General features: G+C 34.8%; 2 protein-coding genes across 2 annotated transcripts; one reads left to right on the top strand and one right to left on the bottom strand.

The window, feature by feature from the left end:
• Positions 1-178: 178 nt before the first annotated feature.
• Positions 179-4,341, top strand: spring1 (SREBF pathway regulator in golgi 1). The gene is made up of 5 exons (XM_038293683.1): positions 179-831; positions 2,368-2,524; positions 2,609-2,760; positions 2,899-3,012; positions 3,836-4,341. Exons 1-5 carry the CDS (start codon positions 733-735, stop codon positions 3,917-3,919), a joined length of 606 nt encoding a protein of 201 aa, XP_038149611.1. The 5' UTR covers positions 179-732; the 3' UTR covers positions 3,920-4,341.
• Positions 4,342-4,441: 100 nt separating this feature from the next.
• LOC119788405 lies at positions 4,442-7,427 on the bottom strand. The gene is made up of 3 exons (XM_038292726.1): positions 7,377-7,427; positions 7,086-7,240; positions 4,442-5,843 (listed from the first exon to the last, which is right to left on the bottom strand). Exons 1-3 carry the CDS (start codon positions 7,390-7,392, stop codon positions 5,379-5,381), a joined length of 636 nt encoding a protein of 211 aa, XP_038148654.1. The 5' UTR covers positions 7,393-7,427; the 3' UTR covers positions 4,442-5,378.
• Positions 7,428-10,659: the final 3,232 nt, after the last annotated feature.

Genomic DNA, 10,659 nt, shown 5'->3' with positions numbered 1-10,659 from the left:
GGATTGTGGATCGGGATGTTATGTATAAATTCTCCCACAAAAAAAAAAAATAAATACAATAAAAATATAATAAGTAAGTTATTAAATCTTATATTATTTCTATCAATTTCTTAAGGTAATTCATGTAATTAAAAACATTTAGCACCTGATGATGATGATGGGAAAACTTCCTGTATAACGTCAGCATACATCCGTTTTTCAGATACGCGTTGATGTTGTTGACACATTTAAGATTTCGCAGTAGAAACACAACGCTTACCGCTTTCAATTCTGGGAATTTCCTTTTTTTCTATGAACATTTTCACCAAATAAGATAAATCGCCGCCATTAGACACTGTTATATAATATTAGCGTATCTTTATAGTTACTGGCTGCCAAAGGCTAATGCTAACGAAAGCTAACTATTTAGCAGGCTGACAAAGCGAGATTCTATTATGGAACACAGCTAGCTCGAATGTCTTTATTTATTTTATCGCTGCATAATTAAAATTATTAGTTTACTGGGGGGGCAATATCAGTTTTAAATTAATGGTAAAAGCGCAACATGGGTTAGCTAAGATCTAACTTCATAGCTCTGACAGGCAGCTAAAGTTTAGCTTTTAATGCATTTTGCACATATTTGAAACATAGCTTGTAATATCTCGAAGCTGAAGACGGTCGGGGGGGAATTAATACCCAAGGAGGATTAATGGTTTGGACTGTCGCCTGCATTTTCCCACGAAAAATCATGCTATGATGTTGGTTCTACGGAGGTTACTGAGGAAGCGCTGGGTGCTGGGGGTGGTCTTCGGATTGTCCCTCATCTATTTTCTCACCAGCACACTAAAACAGGTACAGAGACACACCTGAGCAGATGGGTTCATCCTTTTCAGAGTCTGGGGGCGTTAGATCAGGGACAGGAGGAGTACAGTGTTGGACAGATTTAATGGGATTACTGGTCAATTACAAAATGCTTACAATAGATTCACCTTTTAATACAGATGCATAATCTGACATATAAAAAAAAAAACATATTGAGTTTTAGCTTTTTGAATAAAAACCTACACATTGAAAAATAGCTGTACTTTTGAAGTTAGTGGTTGCACAGTTGGTAGAAATCCTAAGCTTATTCTCTAAATTCATTCTTAACTTTAATTTGAAGTTACCAGTGTATCTATATGAATATTAAATTGACAATATACCTCTCTGTTTTGGCTTAAGATAATGATAATCAAACAGATTACTCCATATACTTTATGCAGAAACAGGTTGTTAGGAAGCATTCTGTACATAGTCCCAGTCCTTACTATGGACATTTGTTTACATGCAACAGAAAGATGCTGAACAGGTTGTAAAAAATCAAGCTTCAAACAAAATTAACATTATAACTGATCATTAAGATCTGACACAACAAAATACAGTAAATATGTGTAATTAAGATGCATTAGAAAGAGAGGTGATGATCCTGTGTTTAGATCCCAATCTGAGCTCTTCTTGCATGTCTATATGTTTATTCTTTTGGATGTTCTGCTTCCTCCCACATCCCAGAAACATGATTGTTGGATACATTTGTTGTTTTTTTGTTGTATGCCCTGGCGCTTCCCTTGTGGTGTTTAAAAAGTGACAATTTTTTGCTGCTTCGCTTCTTGTTTACTACTGGTGGTTGGCTTTGGTCGCAGTAGCGCCACCTTCTGCTCAGGAGTGTAAACGCTTCGCCTATGAGAAAAAGGAGCAGCGCATGAACCGAACGAAACACACGCGAATCGAACCGAGACAGTCAAACCGAACGGTTCGGACGGTTTGCATAAACCGTTCCATCCCTAATAAATATATATATATATATATATATATATATATATATATATATATATATAAATTGGATTGTATAGGTTTCAGACCCCTGGTTTAGATGATGTATGGATGTTATGTTGCCTGCCTAACAGAATTTTATCACTTTTATTTATGTTAGTTTATTACAAAATGTTACTTTCCATAACTCTTTAACACAATAATTATCTGATATATTATGCATGGGAAAACTGATTATTTTTCTGATTAGATTAGCTGAGTATTATCACACATAACACTAAAACATACGAGGGGCCAATCATGATTTTAACGAGGAAACATGCGTCTTTATGTCAATTATTACCTTTTTCTTGATTACTTGATTAAAAGGTTTTCGTTGAGATCGATGGAATTGGAGATGTAAAAGTAAAAAATCGGAAGTAAAGAGTTTGAAAAAAAAAACATTTAGATTTTATTCGAAATTGGACTTTCTGGTGTTCAGATGGATTGCATGTTTCAATGTTAAAAGATAAAAATGTCTTCTTTTTTTTCTCTTTAATGTATTTTATGACACTTGTTTTTGCTGCTTTGATTTTACAGGAGGAGAGGTCCTTGCGGGACCGCACACTTTTAGAAGTTAAAGATTCAGACCATCGCATCGCCTGGAAAGTGCGTTTCAACCTGGGGAACAGCAGCCGTCAGATTACTCAATGCAGAAACTCCATCCAGGGCAAGATATTGCTGACAGATGAACTTGGTAAATAACGCAGCTATTACTCACCATCGCTGCAGTGATAACACCACATTTTACCTATAATCAATCCTTCCACTCGTTTGACAGGTTATGTGTGCGAGAGAAAGGACTTGCTGGTTAATGGCTGCTGTAACATCAATGCCCCCAGCACCAGGCAGTACATTTGTAAAAGCTGTCTCGCCAACGGCTGCTGTAGCATCTATGAGTATTGCGTGTCTTGCTGCCTCCAGCCTGATAAGGTAATCTGTCACCTCAAACTCCACAACATCAAGATTAATAACCGTCATCAGCATCTCCTCAATTTTCTGCGTAAATATATTTTTTCAACATGCACTCTTAGCAATTGATCAATACCTTATCTGTATACTTTTACCCAGCAACCTCTGCTTGAGCACTTTCTGAATCGTGCAGCTAAAGGTTTCCAGAATCTTTTCACCGCTGTGGAGGATCATTTCGAATTGTGCCTGGCCAAGTGTAGGACCTCTTCACAAGTACGTGATCAGCTAAATACAGGTCATGTTTTAAAAGTATAACATTGCATTAATGATGGAACAAATTATACCACGGATATAAAAAGTTAACACCCTAATCCTAGCACTACTGATTTTCAAACCATAATCTTTTTTATGATTTGGAGTTTAATATTTGGGTTATGTTCATGTTTTTAGCAGAACCTTGAGAATATTGAGGCAACATTGATTGGTATTTGGATTTAATTATTACTTCAACTATTGTTTTTTAACTAAGAATCCAGTATCCTACTTAATAGTCCCAAACCCTAATGCTTCCACCACTATTCCTTTCTGCATATGATGTTGTTTTGATAATGGGATGGGTTTTTTTTTTTAGCCAATTATGAATCTACAGCCATAGAGGACTCTAGAGATTAAGAAAGAGTGGAAATAGTCATTTATTTCATCACAAAAAGTGGGTATTTTCACTGCAGTGTGTGGACTTTTTATATCCGTGGGAAATTTGGGTGAGTGTTTCTCCCCACACTTACCAAACAAATTTATGCTGATAGTTGAAGTCAACATTTTGCATGCATTATCATCTATGAAATCAAGATAAGATTTAAAAACCATGCACAACTTTTTTTTTTTTTTTTTTTTTTTTTGTCTCTGTGATTGGAGTTGTCTCATTTGTTTCCTGTAGAAATTTTAATTAATATATGTATTAGTATTCACATATTGTCTCTTTTATTATCTCTCGAGTCCTTAAAAATATTTTGACACTCTTGTTAGAATCTTGAGTTTCAAGTAGATCTTGATTAAAGTTTAACTGTCCATCTTCTTTTTCTCTCTTTCTGCTCAGAGTGTTCAGCATGAGAACACCTATCGAAACCCTCAAGCAAAATATTGCTACGGTGAAAGTCCTCCAGAGCTCCTACCCGTATGAACTAGACGAACAATCTGAACACTGGGTTGTTTAAAAGACAAATTTTCAGTAAAAGACTCAACAAAATGAAGACTGTTTTGGACGGTTTGGCATTATTTCGGTTAGATGAAGACGTTCAAAAACTCCGACCTCAGAAAGATGGTCAAATGCAGTTTGCAAATTGTAATATTTACACTTCATAAGTGCATAGAACGCCTCATACATTCATCCGTGATGATCATCAAGTCCCCTGCAAAGACAGCTTACTCATCAGGTTTTGCTTCGAACATGTCCATATTATGGAAACAGTTTTAATCTTAACATATCTGTTTGTTTGCTTTTTGGACTAAACTAAAACCGCAAAGAATGTGTTGGTGCTTTTGTGTGTATTGCATGCATATATACTGTAAGAGGTATTTAATAAAAAGTGACTGTGAAACAAATTCTTCTGTTTTTTGTGTGATAACTGCCGATATCAGTTAGCGATTAAATTAAAATGCCGTGGAATTGAATCACACTTAAAATATTTTTAAATGACCACTTTATTGCAAAACCAGAAAAAAACTTTGTGAGCAAACAGCATGCATATGATAAAATAAAATGGATTAATATACACATTTTGGACATTGACAGTAGTTCAAAAGAACTAATAAATAATGAATGATCCCCTTATTGCGACCTGGATGGGCCCAGCATCAATCATCTGTTTTTACAGTGTGATTTGATGCAAGCCACACGGACATCAACTTCTGTGATATCCATCTGGCTGCTAATTTTTCTGCTAGGTTTGTTGATTAAAGTCTAAACCAAGAGCTCTCAGAAGGTGATTCTTTTAGATTAACTTTCTCCCTCAGGCAGTGTGGCCAACTCACGAGAGATATGTGGCCGGAGCGAAACAATTAATCACCATGAAGGCTAAGAAAACAACCATCTGTAATTAGGAAACGCTAAGAGTCCCCTCTCATTTATCCCCTGGCATGTTGATTAATTACAGTCATACAGGAATGTGTCAATTGCTGGGGGTTATCAAATTTAATAAAATAAAACCCTTTCTGATACCGCCACGTCTTTTTTATTTTGTAAACTGGTCCACTTACAGTAGGTGAAGTGGCCTGCATTCATAGGCTATAGTAGAAGCCTAAACTAGCATCAATTAGCTTAACTGAAACACTTTAAAATGTGTGAATGTTTTTGTTCCCAAAAAAAAGAAATACTATTTTAATTTGAAGTTTAAAACTGTTTCTAACTGAACTTTTTTCTTCCTTGTAATGCTAAGCTAACTGGAAGCTTTTTGCGCGATGGCTAAATACGGCCAACTGCTTCTAAACTCGCACACTGCACTTGAAAGACGAATACGGGGGTCCGATCAGCCGAGGTTTAGGAAATACTAAAAAGAGAATTCCTGATTAAATTGATGCGGGAAATATTTTGGGATGCATTAATTGTAACTAGATCAGCCTTTTTAGCTGACGTATTGAGATCACAAATGATAAACACTCCCCCTAATGTACTTATGTAATGTAGTATTTTTAACCTGATTTGTTTTCTTTTTAAACTCTTTGGCCTTTGAAACTATGATTTTATGTTCCATCCAGTCCAGATAATTCTTGGCTGACTTCAACAGAGTGTGGCTCCACTGTTTCCTATCAAACACATGCTTAGGCATCTTTGGTGGCAATGGATCCTCGGGGCATTTGCCCTTGAGAAAATCCTCCATACAAGCTTTAAGCATCATGACCCGAGAAATTGTGTTCCAAAGCATCTTGTGAAGTAAAACATCTGTTGGATTCAGGTCGTTCTTCTGATCCTCCAAGATCTTCTCCAGGCCTAGAGCCATGAATGTCAGGCTGCACTGCACTTTTGGCCCATTGAAAGAATCTTTGTGGACCTGTAGCTCAGGAAAGCCAGGCAGCCAAGTACCAAGGTGTTGTCCATTGGCTTTATCCTGAAAGAGAGATCCAGTACTAATTTTACTGATATTGTTAATGACAAAGCACATAAGACTTAGTGCTACTTCTCTTTTTTTACATGACTTCACCGTTAATAAATATTGTCTATGGATGAGATGATGACTAATTTCTTAGTCTGCTATGCACCAGTAAGTACTCATTTCCTCAGAGTGCACCTTTGTTTTAAGCATTAAGATGAATATCAGTCAAGTTGTGGATCATTTTATATAGACCCAGATAAGACCTCTAAGAACATCCATGGTTAGTACATTAGTACATTTACTTGATTACTGTTCATAAGTACTTTTTGGAGTATCTTTACTGGAGTCATTTTTTGGGGGGGTACTTATAACTTTCATTCTATTACATTTTAACGTTAAAAAGAATTTGGACACCACTGTTTTAGAGATTTGGATGACATTACATGAATTAGGTGTTAGTTGTTGCCATTTGACCAAGTTGTTCAGTAGGATTAGTTCTCAAACAAGAGTTGTGGCAATGGATTCAACTTTAAACCTCTATTCCATAGCGGACGTTTGAGGAGATATAATCAAGGTACTCTTGTTTTCTTTTCTTTTTTTTTTAAATAAGGAATAATAAAATATCTTTCCTTTTTTGTGGCATTTTTATGCTGACGTTCTTTACAGCTGGTGAAGAATTTGTAGCAAGTAGTTCTACGCATCAATATTTAATTTGGTTTCTGAAAGTTATGAAGTTATTTAAAATTACTCTGAAAATTATACAGAAATTTACTGATATTAGACAATTAGATTTTTACTTTTGAATACTTAAGTACTTATAAATGCACATACTTTTGAATACTCACAAGTGAGTGCTTCAATACTTTTACTTGAGTAGATGTGTGACCGAGTAACTTTTACTTGTTGTTGATTAAGATTTGACTATGAGTATCAATACTTTTACTCAAGTACTACTGTTGAGTACTTCATCCACCACTGCATTTAATCTAACTTTAGACATATATACAATTAATTTTAGGGACATATCTACTAAAAGTTATGTATTTCAGCTACTAAATGGAACATTTAACAACTTCAAGACTTCTGAAATTATATATGTACATATTAGCATGAAGAATATTTTCTTTTACTTTCGAATTGCAAGCTGATTGTTTGAACAAAAGTAAAAATTTTGCAATTGAGGATTTATACTGCCAAAGAATAGTCCAAATATGTAACCCAAACATGCTAAAGGTATTTGCACCAGTTCATACTTACAAAACTTATCAAGCTTTCTTCCACCTGATGTTTTGTGAGGGCTGCCAGCTCTTTCAAGTAACATTTTCCTCCAGCAATATGTTTTTTGGATCCATTTCTTTCAGCCAAGCCCTCCACCAGGATTAGCATGTAGGCACATGCCACCCCAAGTAGACCTGCAAATAGGTGCACAATATCAACATTTTTAAACAGTTACGACCAAAAAGTACTTCAAGAAAGTCAATAAATACACTAAAGATACCAACTGATGTGTGGTGGGGGGGAAAAAAGTGAGTTTATGGTATACTGTACCTGGTATGTATTTCATTTTTATTTGGCACTGTAACAGTGACTGCACCTCAGTCGAACCGCATTACAAGTATATGTATGCACTGGCTAAAAGAGGCGTGTTGAAGATTTACTGATGATAAACTTTCTTCATATCCTCGTTCATAACAGAGTTCGTTCATTAGGTCAGCAACTTAGCATAATTTTTGTCTCTTCTACAAACGGAAATACTGCAAAAAGCAAACAGGAAAACAATAAACGTTTATGGACTTCACCAAACTCAATCTGAACCTTGTGATAACTATCACTATTACTAACGTCTGTAGTTTTTGTTTTATATACATATATAAAAAATCCTAAATTTGAATCATCTCCTTTACATTGGTAACCAGTTATCTGGTATTCTTATGATGACTTATTTTCCTAATCTTACTGATATCGATCTTGCAGCTCTTCCTGTGTGCGTTTGCTCTTAACCTCTAATCATTGATTCATTCTAGTAAAACTATATATTTTTTAAGTTAAAACCATTGAATTATTTTCTCAACTCATATAATTAGTTTGTCTTTTTTTAAATAAAGGATACCAGTATGGCTAAAATTAAATATATTCTCATCGTGACATTTAATGAAAACCTTCAAAGCTTTAGAAAAAGCTGATTGCTGCTGATTCAATGGGTTTTTCTAAGAGGGGATTCCTTTACAAAAGCTGAGGCTGATAAACTTTTTCTTAAATGTAAAACTCAAACTTCATAATTTAATAGAAAATATTATTTATGAAAATGAAAAATACTGACATGTATTTGTAAAAAGCAAGGAATATTAGATAAAAGACAAAGGGGAGAAAAAAAAAAAACCTGAAAAAAAAAAAATGCTTGCTGCTTCAGGGAAAGTACAACAAGCTGTTTTAGAAGTCTCACCTAACTGGAACATACCACCTGCTCAGGGAAGGGGGTAGCCCAAACACATATAAACATCCCAAGATAATACAAAAATGTTAATTTACAAAATGAAATGATGTCACTGATGCCAACAAGTATGAACTATCTTCCTACATATACACACCCAAAAAAGTAAACATTTTATCACAAGATGGTTTAATGTTTCAAAAACTAAACACACCCTCCCACTTTTTGACAGTATCTAGTTTTTAACTGTATTGGACCCAAATGATGCAAACCTGCATTCACTCATCTCTGATTGAGCCGATGATCTACACCAGTGTCAAAGAAACATGATTAAGATGAGAAAAAGTATGTATGCATTTAAACTTTGACTCTAATACCCTTCACAATCCCAGATGCAAGCAATGTGAGCGATACATCACTCAACAAAAAACTATATCTTATAATATTCCAATTCACTGACATATTTTTTACACATTTTATACAATATATTTGATATATATTTAGATCTACATTAAATGAACAATATTAAAATGGCAATATAGATTTTTTGTTTTCTCCCATTAAAGGGGTATGGTTGAAAAAGCATGCCTTCAGGCTTATCAATGTTTCGGACCATTTGTGCAAAATTACAATAGTGTTTCAAATGACAGTAAAGCTCGGAGTCCATATACTGTACAAAGTTGCCATTAATTTCCATGCTGATTTATGCATTAGCAAAACTTCACATTCTATTGATGCAAATATGAAGAGTAATTTATACTTTTGCATTTATTAGATTGCAGATCCTACATAAACTGAAACAGGCATTAAGATTTCCTTTGTCAACTGCCAAACTATTTAGTTTTAAAACCACTTCCTGAGAATTGCTTTACATCTGGATGGTTTTAAGCACATGTGACCTTTTTGAATTTGTAATTCCAGCCGAGGACGAATCGACTGCATTCATTTGTTCTTATCCATTTCTTAGCATTATCTCAGAAACAGCCTTTTTTTCAAGGCACTACATACGTTTTTTACTGTATAATGGTCACTCTATGACATTATCTTGTTTTTCTGGAAGTAAGATTGGCTTCTCTAGATTTTTAAATAAAACAATATTGCCACATGTTGGAAAGAAACTGGACTTGACCCATAAGTCTGTTGAAATTCAGACGAATATCAAAGGTTCCCTTTCTTTCTAAAATCTAAGGGGGAGAAGTGCTTATGATACATTATTTAATTTTTTTTTTTTTTTTTTTTACTCTTAATCTGGTTTTAAACATTTACATAGAACTGAAACAGCTTTAGTAAGGGTCTGTAATTACACATCAAATCAGTTTTATTTGTAATTCTTGAGCCCCTGAACCGAAGTCATGACTGTTGTCATCATACTTTCATCATGATAGGCCTTCACCTTGTCTTACACAAAAGATGTCTTAATTCACGATAACAACCAGATAAACAATATAAATCTTTACTCTACCATGTACAGCTCAGTTCTATCTTTTTTTTTTTTTTATCAGGTAGGTTCAGATGAGTCAACTGTTGTGTTATCACCATTTTCCTTATTTGAGTATGAACTGATACAAATAATTTTTTTAGACAGATGAATTTCTCTGTGACTGCCAGTTCTTTATCATCGCAGCCCTTTGGGGCCTTTTCTGGAGAAATATGGTATTGTTTTTCATTATTATGCTGATGATTGCAAGATTTGTCTGTCCTTAAAAAACATTCAGTTCTCACCTTGCCCATCATCTGTGAAATTTCTATGAACATATTTTTTTCCTCTCCTCAAGGCTCATTTGTGGTTCAAATGATAAATGAAAAAAAAAAAGAAAAGTAATCCAATTGCCTAAATGGCCTTGCACCAGGAACTCTTTAAACCAGGGTTTCTTAACCCAGGTCTTCAGGGCCCCTGTTTTTAATGTATTATTTGTGCCTCCTTTCCAACATTTGACATGCGTGTTCACTTCCTTTTTTTTTTTTAATCTTGTTTAAAAATACATCTGTTTTGTTAAAGGCATTTCCTATATGGCTTAAATCAAAGTTACCTCTTGAAGTATACAGATGTGCTCAAAATAATCCATGATCCCCGTTATGTTAGTAAGGTCTAATGTCACCAGATGAGAACATTTTCATAAAAAAATTAATTTTTTATGTCTCCTACACTTTTGGTCCCTTCTACGTTTTACTCTCCACAACCAATGTTACAGTACGGTACACAGACATTCATCAAGCACTAGGATCAAGCAGAAAACTGCTGCTCAAACTGAAGTCTACCTCCCTGAGTTTAGACCGCCCAAAAGCTCCTGATTGGACCACCATCTTTTGTGATTGGCTGTCACTGCTGTCACTCCTGTGAAGCTCACTTTTCAAACATCTGATGCGCCACTGAATCAGGTCTGTGATTGGATGATCAAA

Source organism: Cyprinodon tularosa, unplaced genomic scaffold, assembly GCF_016077235.1.
Source record: "Cyprinodon tularosa strain WSP-4 unplaced genomic scaffold, ASM1607723v1 ctg109, whole genome shotgun sequence".
NCBI lineage: Eukaryota > Metazoa > Chordata > Actinopteri > Cyprinodontiformes > Cyprinodontidae > Cyprinodon > Cyprinodon tularosa.
The sequence above is the reverse complement of the archived record's forward strand: the minus strand, read 5'-3'. Positions and strand labels throughout refer to the sequence as shown.

Bases quoted from the DNA above. Each gene is read 5' to 3' on its own strand.
- LOC119788405 (XM_038292726.1), bottom strand. The intron at 5,844-7,085 runs GTAAGTATGAAC...TCTCTCTTTCAG, and splicing joins AAGAAAGCTTGATAAGTTTT to GATAAAGCCAATGGACAACA.
- spring1 (XM_038293683.1), top strand. From the start codon at position 733: ATGATGTTGGTTCTACGGAGGTTACTGAGGAAGCGCTGGGTGCTGGGG. The intron at 832-2,367 runs GTACAGAGACAC...TTGATTTTACAG, and splicing joins TCACCAGCACACTAAAACAG to GAGGAGAGGTCCTTGCGGGA. The intron at 3,013-3,835 runs GTACGTGATCAG...CTTTCTGCTCAG, and splicing joins AGTGTAGGACCTCTTCACAA to AGTGTTCAGCATGAGAACAC.